At 43.3% G+C, this 13,886-nt stretch overlaps 1 protein-coding gene across 1 annotated transcript in view; it reads left to right on the forward strand.

The window, feature by feature from the left end:
• The window catches only part of LOC132825700 (torsin-1A-like), a 35,332-nt gene that overhangs the window by 4,259 nt on the left and 17,187 nt on the right, over nt 1-13,886 (forward strand). The window contains exons 2-3 of the mRNA XM_060841097.1: nt 6,748-7,013; nt 8,775-8,950. Coding sequence (XP_060697080.1) covers nt 6,748-7,013; nt 8,775-8,950 — 442 coding nt within the window. The remainder of the gene's footprint in view (nt 1-6,747; nt 7,014-8,774; nt 8,951-13,886) is intronic.

Here is a 13,886-nt window from a genome sequence, read left to right on the forward strand (position 1 = left end):
CCACCCAGGTGGACAGGGTTGTTAAGAAAGCATATGGTGTTTTGGCTTTCATTAACAGGGGGATTGAGTTTAAGAGTCATGAGATCTTGTTGCAGCTCTATAAAACTTTGTTTAGACCGCACTTGGAATACTGTGTCCAGTTCTGGTCGCCCTATTATAGGAAAGATGTGGATGCTTTGGAGAGGGTTCAGAGGAGGTTTACCAGGATGCTGCCTGGACTGGAGGGCTTATCTTATGAAGAGAGGTTGACTGAGCTCAGACTTTTTTCTTTGGAAAAAAGAAGGAAGAGAGGGGATCTAATTGAGGTGTACAAGATAATGAGAGGCATAGATAGAGTTGATAGCCAGAGACTTTTTCCTAGGGCAGAAATTGTTAACATGAGGGGTCATAATTTTAAGCTGTTTGGCGGAAAGTATAGACGGGATGTTAGAGGCGGTTTCTTTACGCAGAGAGTTGTGAGAGCATGGAATGCGTTGCCAGCAGCAGTTGTGGAAGTGAGGTCATTGGGGATATTTAAGAGACTGCTGGACATGCTTATGGTCACAGCAATTTGAGGGTTCGTACATTAAGTTACCTCACATGAGGATCAATGGTCGGCACAGCATCGTGGGCTGAAGGGCCTGTTCTGTGCTGTACTGTTCTATGTTCTATGTTCTAATATACTTTGGGGCGTGGGGTAGCTGGTCTGGCCCATAACAATTGGAATATTGTTATGGACTAGGCCAGGCCACTCAAAACATTCTTAAGCAAACAACCCAGACCATAGCTTTGCAATTTGTTTCGGTAAGTGTACATTGTAAATTACCCAGAGTAAGTTAGCTAAGTTGACTACTAGATTTTAAAACAGGCAAAAATGTATTCACAAATTTACACAATGAAACACAAAGGACAGAATACTGAACCCCTACACAACTAGACATGATTATGCTGTTCTGAATATACACAACAGTCCCAATAAGCAAACTCCCTTTAAAAATCAGTATAAATGGAACACATGCTTACAGGATGAGGTTGAAGGGCAGAAAAAGAGAGAGAGTTTCCACACAGCTCCCCATTGAACTTCCAACCAGTTCAAGACTCAACTAAAACTGCTCAGCTCAGCTCGAGAGCTGATCACTCCCCTTTCTTTATACAGGCCACTTCTAAAACATGACCACTTTGGCCTCATCTGTTTACATATAAACAAAAGGCCCCTCAAAATCCTTTTGAACTCTGCACCAAATCAGTCTGAGTGGAGCCCGGCCTGGTTTATTACCCCCCTGAAAAATATCAAGGACAGAGTCTCCTTGAGCCAAGGAACAGCTTTTAGAAAGAAAAGGGACTAGCTTTGTGACAACACCACCTCCTGCAAATCCCCTCCAAACCACTCACCATCCTGACGTGGAAATACATCGCTGTTCCTTTATTGTCATTGGGTCAAAATCCTGGAATTGTCCCCCCCCCTTCAATGGCATTGTCAGTCAACCCAGATCAGGCAGATTGCAGAAGTTCAGGAAGGCAGATCTCCACCAACTTCTGAAAGGCACTTAGGGGTGGGCATGAAACGTTGGCCTAGCCAGTGATCCCAATTTCCCATAAATGTATTGGAAAAAAAGGATGGTGTCCTAGGATGGCAAGCCCAGCTTTATGTCTGGCATTGCCTCACTAACCAGGAGCTGTTTCCTTTGATTAACCTCAGGTTTCCTAAAGTTCCTCCATGGTTAAAAAATGCCTTGCTATCGAATGCAGTTGCTCTTAGCTCTCTCCTCGCTTTTTCACCTGCTGAATTGATTGATTGAATTCTGGGGAAGTTGCATAGTTTCACATTTTGGTGAGAATGTTTTATTTGGCATTATTCCACCACTTTAATGATCAAGAGAAAGCTGGTGGAACAGTAACTGTCTGGGTTAAATCTGCCACTAAAACAAAACCAGAAACTGTGAAAGAAGGGTCACTGAACCTGAGACGTTAACTCTGTTTCTCTCCGCACAGATGCTGCCAAATTTCTCCAGTGCTATATGTTTTTCATTTAAATTTGTGTAATGTCATCCTTGATTGGAGGGCTAGTGACAGAAAACCAAAGAGAATTGTTGAGTGGACAGTTCTGGCTCAAAACATTTGAAAACAGCTGATCTTTGGGTGATATTTCGAGAAGCTGGGGAATATTCAGACAACGTTGTTCACCTGCTAGTTGCCTGGTTGTCATATGATTCTTGCTGGCATTTAGAGTACTACAGAACTTTGGTCCATTGATGGTAGCACTTATTAGATTTGACATTAGCCTGTTGCTTTCCATATTTGGCATCCAGGTACCCCTATGTAGAGCAAAACCAGAACTTGCTGCTGCAACTCAGGTCTGTGGGGAGAGAGCAAAGTTAACTTGAGCCCAGTGACTCTTCATCATATCTGATGTCCCTAATCCCTGATGTTCCGAGGCCTGATGTTCCTGATACCTCCATACAACAATTTCTCTGTCTTGCTACCTCCTGCCCAGGAATGGTAGGTGCTGTTCCTGTGCCCATGTTATCTTTCAGCAACAATAGCATTAACCTCTTGACTTGCTCTTTTTTTCTGTTTCTCACATAATGGGAATATGGCCAACAAGGCCAGTATTTGTTACCCATCCCTAGTTGCTGTTGAACTCAGGGTAGTTAAGAATCAATAGCGTTGGAGCTGGAGCTTCGTGTAGATCAGACTGGATGAGGACAACAGATTTTCTTCCTGAAAGGATAGGTTTTGTTTTATGAAGCAAAAATCCACAATCATAATCTTGGTCACCATTAAACACCAAGCATTAGCATCAAGCCAGGGATCAACCCTGGTTTAATGGAGGGTTCAGGAGGGCATCCTGGAGCAGCGCCAGGCACACCTAGACATGAGCTGTTAACCTGGTGAAGCTAAAAACAATGGCTGCAGATGCTGGAAACCAGATTCTGGATCAGTGGTGCTGGAAGAGCACAGCAGTTCAGGCAGCATCCAATGAGCAGCGAAATCGACGCTTCGGGCAAAGATGAAGGGCTTTTGCCCGAAACGTCGATTTCGCTGCTCGTTGGATGCTGCCTGAACTGCTGTGCTCTTCCAGCACCACTGATCCAGAATCTGGTGAAGCTATCAAACAGGGTCACTTTCATACCATAGAGCATAAACAGCAAGTGATGGACAGAGTTATCTGATCCCACAAACCAATGGATCAGACTTAAGCTCTGTAGTCCTGCCACATCCAGTCGTGAATGGTGGTGGATGATGAATATCCTCATCCTTAATGATGGAACTTCAGTGCAAAGGATTAGGATGAAGCATTCACAGCAATCTTCAGCCAGATGTGCCAATGGATGATCCATCTCTGCCTCCTCCAGTGGTCCCCAGCATCACCAATGCCGGTCTACAGCCAATTTAATTCACTCCATGCCATATCAAGAAATGGTTGGAGACACTGGAAATAGTAAAGGCTATGGGTCCTGACAATAGTTTGGCAATGATCATAAAGCCTTGTGCTTTAGAAATTGCTCCTCCCCTAGCTAAGCTCTTCCAGTATAATTACATCACTGGCATCTATCTGGCAATGTGTAAAATTGCCCAGGTATGTCCTGTACCTGTAAAGCAGGACCAATCCACCTGCCTCGTTACTAAATCAGTCGACTCTCGATGATCAGTAACATGATGGAAGGTGTCATTAACAGTGCTATCAAGTGGCACTTCTCAGCACTAACCTGCTCAGTGATGTCCAGTTTGGGTTCTGCCAGGGCCACTTAGCTCCTAACCTCATTACAGCCTGGGTTCAAACATGGACAAAAGAGCTCAGTAGTAGAGAGTGACAATCCTTGACATCGAGCCCACATTTGATCGAGTGTGGCGTGAAGGTGCCCTGGAAAACATGGAATCAACGGGTATCGGGGGCAAACTCTCCATGATTTTGAATCATATTTGGCTCAGGGGAAGATGGTTGCGGTTTTTGGAGGTCAGTCACCTCAGCTCCAGGACATATCTGCAGGAGTTCCTCAGGGTAGTGTCCTTGGCCCAACCATCTCAGCTGCTTTATCAATGATCTTTCCATCATAAGATCAGAAGTGGGTATGAACGCCGATGATTTCATAACGTTCAGCACCATTTGTAACTGAAGCAGCTTGTGTCCAAATGCAACAAGATCTGGACAATATCTAGGCTTGGGCTGACAGTAGCAAGTAATATTTGCACCACACAAATGCCACCCAAGAGACAATCTAACCCCTACTCCTTTTCATTCCATGATGGTAGCATCACTGAATCCCATCCCGCAATATCCTGGGGGTTACATTGGCCACATAAACACGTTGGCTGCAAGAGCAGGTCAGAGGCTAGGAATACTGCGGTGAGTAACTCACCTTCTGACTCCCCAAAGCCTGTCCACCATCTACAAGGCACAAGTCAAGACTGTGATGGAATACTGCCCATTTGTCTGGATGGGGGCAGTTCCAACAACTCAAGAAGCTTGACACCATTCAGGATAAAAGCACAGCAGGTTAGGCAGCATCCAAGGAACAGGAAATTCGACGTTTCGGGCCAGAGCCCTTCATCAGGATGTGAAACGTCGAATTTCCTGTTCCTTGGATGATGCCTAACCTGCTGTGCTTTAACCAGCAACACATTTTCAGCTGTGATCTCCAGCATCTGCAGACCTCACGTTTTACCATTCAGGATAAAGCAGCCCACTTTATTGGCAACATCCACAAGCAACCACTCCCTCCACCCCCAATGCTCAGTAGCAGCAAGGTGTACTATCTAAATGTAGCATTGCAGAAATTCATCAAATATCCTTGAGACAACGCTTTCCAAACCCATGATCACTATCATCTTAAAGGACACAGTCAGCAGACACATGGATCACAGTCGTTGATGTATTTTTAACAGGTTGGAGGCTGAGGTCATGTAGGTTTCTTCCTCATGTTGGTTTTCTCACCACCTGGCACAGCCCCAATTTGGCAGGGCTTTGCCTCGATTGATGGTGATAATATTGATCCAGTCTGGTGATGTTTGCTGATTGTCCTTGTTTCTCTGAGCCTTTCTGTGAAGGATGTCCAATATGAAGTTGCATAGGGAGAGTGGTAATCATTGACCAATGGAAATGGTCCGAAATGGTTCTTGCCATGTCCACCAGACCGATTGCTCCCTCACTAAAGCTGACCTGTTCTGACTGTAGATAATTTGTCAATGCTGTTTGACCGTAGATGACCTCCACAAAGGCTAATCCATCCTCAGCTGACAGTTACACCGCGTGCATTCAACTTGGAGATGAGTGCCATGGCCCAACTCAGAGTGTGATGATTGGAGATTCGAGCATCGTTCTAGTGGACCTGACTTCTTCAGATGTAGGCCACTACTCTGATGCTGTGCTGGAGGAGTGCTGCATGGTCAGAGGTGCTGCTTTTCAGATGAGGCATTAAATCGATGCTCTGTCTACTCTCTGAGATGAGAAAGATCCCACTTCTTTCTAATGTGAAATGAGTTCCGGGAGTTATTCCTGATGCCTGGCCAATACTTATCCTTCAATAGGCATTACCGGAAACTGTTTATTATCAAATGACTGTGTTTCTGGGATCTTGCTTTTCCCCATTTTGCTGCCCTGTTTCCTGCAGTACAACAGTAACTGCATTGTGCAAGCGTTTAATCAGCTGTATTTAGGAAGATCCTGGGATCAGGAAGGGTATTATGAATAATTTACAATGAGTGCTCAGTGATTAGGAATAAGTGTCATTAACCTTCCCACTGCTGGCTAGACACCAACTCACTACTTTCGCACCCTTACATTCTCACACACTCACTCTCTCACACTCACACTCTCGCACTTCCATTCACCGTCACTCTCATGCTCCCACACTTACACACTCTCATGCTCTCTCACACCCTCCTTCTCTCACTCACTCACTTGTTCCCTTGCTTGCTCACACCTGCACATGCTCAGACATTCTTGCTCTGACAGACTCACACACGCTGGCACGCTGCCACCGTTAGCAAAACCGCTTTCTGGGCAATTCTTCAGCACAGATCTGAATTAAGCTGGTGACATTTGTGTTCTGTGTGACCTTGCTACTGAATAGATAAACTTTCTGAACCACGTTTGGGATTAATTCCCTTATTTATAATTATATTGCACCTGTAAATTGCAAACCACCTCAATTTTAAACCAAGGGGCAAATATGATTTCCTACAGACATTCCTCCCTGTGCCTTTGTTCAAATTAAACTTGTATTTCATGCAGTGTGTATGTAAGTGTGCACATACTGATCTTTGCTTGACAGAACTAATGCTGGGATGAAATCTGCAGTGTAACACCAGTATCTGCTCTAAAGTAGATATCATCTCCGAGAACTCTCAACAAATGCATCAATCCTCATGGTGTACAGAGCTCGAAAACTCAGTGTCATGCAGATCATCTTTATGAATGTAAAAATATTGAGGTGGGGTGGGGGGTGGGGTTAAACTCCTTTCAATATGTTGAATGTTTACCAACAGCTTCTTATAAGATGAATGGTGTGTATTTCAGAGGGGGAGGGTGTGGTGTTCAGTTTGGAATTTAGCTCACTCATATCTCTGACAGTCAGATGTAAACTGACCCAAAACCATTTGAGGACCCCTTACTTTGATCACAAACTCCTAACCCTTTGATAGTCTTGTCAAGTTTTTAAAGAATATTTAAATATTAATGATGACATTGAGTGGAAAATAAAAGAAGAAAAGGTCATTGAAGCATCGATGATTGAGTGTTGCGTTTGGACTCTGTCTCCCTTCTAGATCTGGAGTTGGATCTGTGCCGCCATGTGTATGGACAGCATGTGGCCAAAGAAGTGATCGTCAAGGCCATCAAGCAGTTCCTGGCGAAGCACTCCCCAGTGAAACCCCTGGTCTTATCGTTCCATGGCTGGTCAGGGACTGGGAAAAGCTATGTTACTGCCTTGTTAATGAGAAACTTGTACCGGGATGGGATGAAAAGCTCTTACGTGCACCAGTTTGTACCCACCCTGCACTTTCCCCATGCCTGCCAGGTTGACACGTACAAGGTAAGGGTTTTGGCCAGGACAGAAGAATGCACCTGTGTTCAGCCCGTTATCTTTGCCGTGAGAAAGCGGTCAACTATTTAAATGTGTAGGTTGTCAGAGTTTGAGTCCTTGTTTCTCAATGGGGCAGCACAGATTTCAACATGAATGCACAGCGAGGAAGGTTTAACATTTTAAAAAAAAAACTAGATGGTCTGAGAGGCAAAAATCCAAGTGAATGTACACATGCACAAACATTCAGAGTTTTTTAATTGTACAGAGGCTGTAACAATGGGCCTTGCTGTTCAGGGGGAGTTGTGGTGTTGCACTTTCACTGTTTGAAAGTCATAAATACTTTTGAGCAGTTTGGAGACACTGACACTGTCCTGTTGTCTGAGCAGACAAAACAGGGCTTCACACCTGTGCAGTTACACAAGGACACATCGAGATGAAGTGAGTTATACCAGAGAGCAACTAAGAGAGTCTATGATCTTACTGGATCTATTTAGAGCTTTGCTTTGGGCCCGGATTAATAACCTTGCTGTAAATTGTAAGATGAGTAATTCTGGACTTGCGTTTCTCCAGTATCCGAGGTATATGTTAGAGAACCTTTGCCTACCTTGGCTCCTCTGCTGTAACCCATGTCCATGATGTAGTTATCTTTGGTGAGGAGAGAGTTGAGAAGGAGATTCCTTCATTGTAATCTCAGCCATGTGTGGGGATTGAAACCACACTGTTCAAATCACTCTACATCACAAACCAGCCATCTAGCCAACTGAGCTAACTGTGTTTTTAACTCATTCATGGGATGAGGACGTCGCTGAATAGCTAGCATTTATTGCCCAACCCAGTGGGCAGTTAAGAGTCAATCACATTGCTGTGGGTCTGGAGTCACATGTAGGCCAGACCAAGTAGGGACAGCAGTTTCCTTCTCTAAAGGACATAATTGAAACCCAATTGATAGTGAACTGATCCCCAGTGGGAGGTGTATAAGGTCATAAGGGTATAAATAGTGGATAGGAAGGTACTTATTCCACTAATAGAGGGGTCAGTACCAGGGATCATAGATTTAAGGTAAGAGATAGAAACCAAAGAGGAGAGTTGAGGAGAAACTATTTCACCCAGAGAGTGATGGGAGCCTGGAACTCAGGGCTAGAAAGAATGGTTTGAGTCATAACGTCTTGAAATATTTGAGCAATATCTAGATGTTCACTTGCATTACTATAGTCTGCAGGGCTATGGGCCAAAAGCTGGAAAAAAGGGTCCGTGGAGTCAGATATTTACTGACTGGCAAGGACACGGTGCACCGAATGGTAAATACTGACTGAATGCTGTACTGTATATCAGTGCTGTTTCAGTTCTGGCCTTGTGAACGTCCCTGATTTTAATCACTGCACTGCTAGCTAGTGTGATTTCAGCTACTTAGGTGCTAAACGATGGAATTTCCTCCCTACTTTGCACTTTTAGGACCCTCATTAAAACCATTGACCAAGCTTCTGAAGAGTTTAGGCAGAGAATTCCAGGACTTGGGATCTAAATAACTGGAAGCCCTTTGGCCAATAGTAGAGTGATTCAAATGGATGATGAACAGGGAGACTTGGTGAGGATAAGCATGAAGAATGTTAATGTGTTTAACCTTGTCTTTGTGAAGTTCAGTAATTAAATTGCTGAGTTGACAGTCAATCCTTTCTTGACATTAGAGTTCCCTGTTGCCATTGCAATCTAACAGGAAGCACTGGTCTGTTACCACTTGTGCACTCTCTGAAGATGTTCTTGTCTTTTCAGGAGCAGTTGGAAAGTTGGATCAGTGGTAACTTGAGTGACTGCAGCAGATCTGTCTTTATATTTGATGAAATGGACAAAATGCACCCAGGTTTGATTGATGCAATCAAGCCCTTCCTCGGTAGTTCACATGTTATGTACGGAACAAATTATCGAAAGGCGATATTTATTTTTGTAAGGTAAGTGACAAGGAACGACAGCCAACACTTGTAAACCTGTAAGACACACAGACAAGATATTAGTCAAAGTTAAATTTGCAACCGGGAAGCAAAGTTTAGGCTTCCACACTTGTACTGGTGCTCATTGCAAGGTGTTTCTGTGCTGACAGTGAATGCTGATTGAAGGAGTGAGTCTGTACCTTGGCACATAAATCAAGGAATTGTTCATCTTTCTCAGTCAGTCGAACAAATGATTGGAGGCTATGTATGTAAAATCTATGGTGAAGAAATCTTTTCCCTGACAAGTGATGAGTTAGACTTAATTTTAAAATGCCCATTTAATACACAGTTATCGTTTGAAAGAGACTTGATGGAGCTCCCTACCAAGGCATCTGAACACTGGTCTTCAAATACATTGTCTTGTGTTAATTAAAATTGGTGCTACACTTCATGCTTTAGTCACGAGAGGTCACGTCTGGTGATTTCAGCTGTGAACACAATGTGCTTTGCAATCTAAAAGACAACTTGTTCACACGTAGGTGCAGGAGATGTCCTCCAGAGTGTCTTGACTGAGTTTAGACACAGAAACAGAGAGGGTGGTGAGGGTGTGGGAATGTCAGTGGACTACTCAGGCTAATACTCAGGGAGTAAAAAATGAGGTCTGCAGATGCTGGAGATCACAGCTGCAAATGTGTTGCTGGTCAAAGCACAGCAGGCCAGGCAGCATCTCAGGAATAGAGAATTTGACGTTTCGAGCATAAGCCCTTCATCAGGAATCTCAGGCACACTGGTTCAAGTCCCAACATCGATTTTATGTTTAATATACAGCTCGTGAACATAAAGCCCGTTTCAGTAATGGTGACTGTTAAACTACCCTTGATTATCATAACTCATTTTGCTTGTTCATGCCATTTAGAGGCATCCCCACTTGGTCTGAGCTGCAAGTAATGTCAGAGCCACAGCAATGTGATGGATTCGGAAATGATGTGCTGAACTTGTCAGTTCAAGGAGAGTTTAGGATGGGTGACGAAAGTTGCCCAGCCAACTACCTTGTAGGTGTACACGGGTGTGCTCTCTCTCTATCTCTCTCTCTCTCTCTCATTCTCTCCTGTGCTCTCATTCCCCCTCTCTTTCTTGATCTCATTTCTCTCCCCCTCTTCTCCTCTCTCATTCTCTCCTTGGCGCGTGCATGTGCTCTCTCTTCTCCTCCTCCTCCCCACCTCACCAGTCTTCTCCACTCTACTCATTAGTTTTCTCACTGTCATTCTCTGCTTAGCTCTTATTTTCTCTCTCTCTCTCTCTCTCTCTCTCTCTCTCTCTCTGCCCCTCCACTCTCATTCTCTCACTCTCCCTTTCCCGGATTCTCATTTTCTCTTGTGCTCTACTTTGCTCTCGCTCTCTCCTACTCTCTTTCTTTTTCCCTCTCTTTCTTGTTTTCTCTTTCTCTCCCATTCTCACTCTCTCTCTTCCTCACTCTCATTCTCTTGCTTGCTCTGTCGTGCACTTCTTGAGGGACTTCAAAGAATTAAAGCAAGTGTGAATTACTATAGTCTGCTTTTCATACTGAAAAGCATTTGGAACTCCAGTATAAAATGTATGTTTTAAAAAGTCCTTTCAAAATTAAAGATGTGGGATGATCCTGATTGCTTAGGGCTGCAGGTTTTGAGGGCGGGGATTTTTTTTCTGTATATGCCTTTAGCATTATATTTAATTGTTCAGAATATCTGGTTCTGTCCTTGGGTTCCTGTCTCTTTATTACATTAGATCACACAACAATACCAACAACTTGTATGTACAGAACAACTTTGATTATCCAAACGTCAATTATCTGAATTTTGGATTATCCAATCAAGGTCTCGAGGTCCCATAAAAAATGCTATCCATTAATGTGAAGAATCAGTTATCCAAACTCTCAGTTATCCAAACAAAATACTCCCCACCCATCTTGTTTGGATAATTGAGGTTGTTCTGTAAATACTACAGTGCCTTCAACTGAATAAACCAAAGTGCTACACAGAGAAGTATTATAAAACAAAATTTAGTATCAATCTCTGTCAACTTGCTTTACACCTTTAAAAGCAGCAATTGGGTTCATTGTGATATGTCCATGTCATAAGAGAATTGTTTTTATTCAAATATTGTCTCTATTTCCACCTGTACATTTGTTTTCAATTAACAAATCTGTACTAGATATGGATTTTAAACTCTTGTTAATTACATAATGTTACCAGAATCTGATCTTGTATTAGTATTATTAATCTCAGTGTATTATCTTATAAAGATTGTTGTCCATATGTGTAAGTTGATTAGAGTAACAATCTTCTAGATTGATAGCAAATTGGTTTTAAAATCTTTAGAAACACAATAATGTTGCATAGAACAGAGAACATTACAGCACAGTACAGGCCCTTTGGCTCTCTGTTGCACTGACCTGTGGAATTAACCTGATGCCCATCTAACCTACACCATTCCATTATTATCCATATGTTTATCCAATGCCCATTTAAATGCCCTTAACGTCAGCGAGTCTACTGCTGTTGCAGGCAGGCCGTTCCACCCCCTACTACTCTGAGTAAAGAGAGTACCCCAATATCTGTCCTAAATCTATCACCCCTCAATTTAAAGCTATGTCCCCTCATGTTAGCCTTCACCATCTGAGGAAAAAGGCTGTCACTGTCCACCCGATCTAACCCTCTGATTATCTTATACGTCTCGATTAAGTCACCTCTCACCCTTCTTCTCTCCGATGAAAACAGCCTCAATTCCCTCAGCCTTTCCTCATAAGACTTTCCTTCCATACCAGGCAACATCCTTGTAAATCTCCTCTGAACCCTTTCCAAAGCTTCCACATCCTTCCTGTAATGCGGTGACCAGAACTGTACGCAATACTCCAGGTGTGGCCTTACAGTGTCTTTTACAGCTGAAGCATGACCTTGTGGCTCTGAAACTGAATCCCCCTACCAATAAACGCCAATACGCCGTATGCCTTCTTAATAACCCTATCAACCTGGGTGGCAGGTTTTTGGGATTTATGCACCTGGACACCGAGATCTCTCTGATCATCTACACTGCCAAGAATCTTACCATTAGTCCAGTGCTCTGCATTCCTGTTACTTCTTCCGAAGTGAACTACCTCTCACTTTTCCGCATTAAACTCCATTTGCCACTTCTCAGCCCAGCTCTGCATCTTATCTATGTTCCTCTATAACCTACAACATAATTCGGCACTATCCACAACTCTGCCTGCCTTAGTGTCATCTGCAAATTTACCAACCCATCCTTCTACATCCACATCCAAATCATTTATAAAAATGACAAACAGCAGTGGCCCCAAAACAGATCCCTGTGGCGTACCACTGGTAACTGAGCTCCAGGATGAACATTTCCCATCAACCACCTCCCTCTGTCTTCTTTTAGCTAGCCAATTTCTGATCCAAACCATGAAAACACCTTCAATCCCGAAACTCCGTATTTTGTGCAATAGCCTTCCGTGTGGAACCTGATCAAGTGTCTTACTGAAGTTCATATACACCACATTAGCTGCTTTGCCTTCGTCCGCCTGTTTTTTCACCTTCTTGAAGAACTCTAAGGTTAGTTAGGCATGACCTACCCTTCACAAAACTGTGTTTACTATCTCTAATCAAATTATTCCTTTTCCAAATGATTATAAATCTTATAACCTCTTCCAACACCTTACCCACAACCGAAGTAAGGCTCACTGGTCTATAATTACCAGAGTTGTCCTGACTCCCCTTCTTAAACAAGGGAACAATATTTGCTATCCTCCAGTCTTCTGGCACTACTCCTGTTGACAATGATGACATAAAGATCAACACCAACGGCTCTGCAATCTTCTCCCTGGCTTCCCAGAGAATCCAAGGATAAATCCCATCCAACCCAGGGATTTTATCTATTTTCAGATCTTCCAAAATTGCTAAAACCTCCTTTTTGTCAACCACAATCCCACCTAATGTAGTACCCCGTATCTCCGTATTCTATTTAACATTCCCCTTTTCCAATGTGAATACTGACAAAAAGTATTCATTGAGCACTTCCCCTATGTCCTCAGATTCCACACACAGCTTCCTACTACTGTCTTTGATTGGCCCTAATCATCCTCTAGTCATTCTTTTATTCCTGATATACCTATAGAAGACCTTAGGGTTTTCTTGATCCTATCCGCCAACAACTTCTCATGTCCCCTCCTGGCTCATCTTAGCCCTCTCTATAGATCTTTACTGGCTAACTTGTAACTCTCAAGCCCCCTAACTGAGCCTTCACGCCTCATCCTCAAAAAAGCCCCCTCCTTCCTCTTGACAAGATCTTCATCTTCTTTAGTAAACCATGGCTCCCCCTCTCACCAACTGGCTCCCCCTCTCACCAACTACCTCCCTGCCTGATAGTTATATACTTATCAAGCACCCACAATAGCTGTTCCTTGAATAAGCTCTACATTTCAAGAGTGTGCAACTCCTGCAGTTTCTTCCCCATCCTATGCATCCTAAACCGTGCCTAATTGCATCATAATTGCCTTACCCGTATTTCCCCCATATTCCCCTTTCCCTGTGGTATATACCTATCCCTGCCCATTGCTATTGTAAACATAACCGAATCGTGGTCACTATTGCCAAAGTGTTCACCTTTCTCCAAACCTAACATCATTCCCCAGTACCAAATCCAATATGGCATCGTCCCATGTTGGATTGTCTACATACTGTGTCAGAAAACTCTCCTGCACACACAAAACAAAAACTGACCCATCTAAACTACTTGAACTATAGTATTCCAAAAGTCAATATTGGGGAAGTCCCCATAACAACTACCCTGTTACTGTTGCTTATATCAAGAATCATCTATCCTATCCTTTCCACTACATCCATGGAACAATTTGGAGGCTGTAGAAAACTCCTTTCTTGTGTCTATCATCAGCCAAACTACCTCAGTGGATGAATCCTCG

This window comes from Hemiscyllium ocellatum, chromosome 21, assembly GCF_020745735.1.
Source record: "Hemiscyllium ocellatum isolate sHemOce1 chromosome 21, sHemOce1.pat.X.cur, whole genome shotgun sequence".
Taxonomy (NCBI): Eukaryota; Metazoa; Chordata; class Chondrichthyes; order Orectolobiformes; family Hemiscylliidae; genus Hemiscyllium; species Hemiscyllium ocellatum.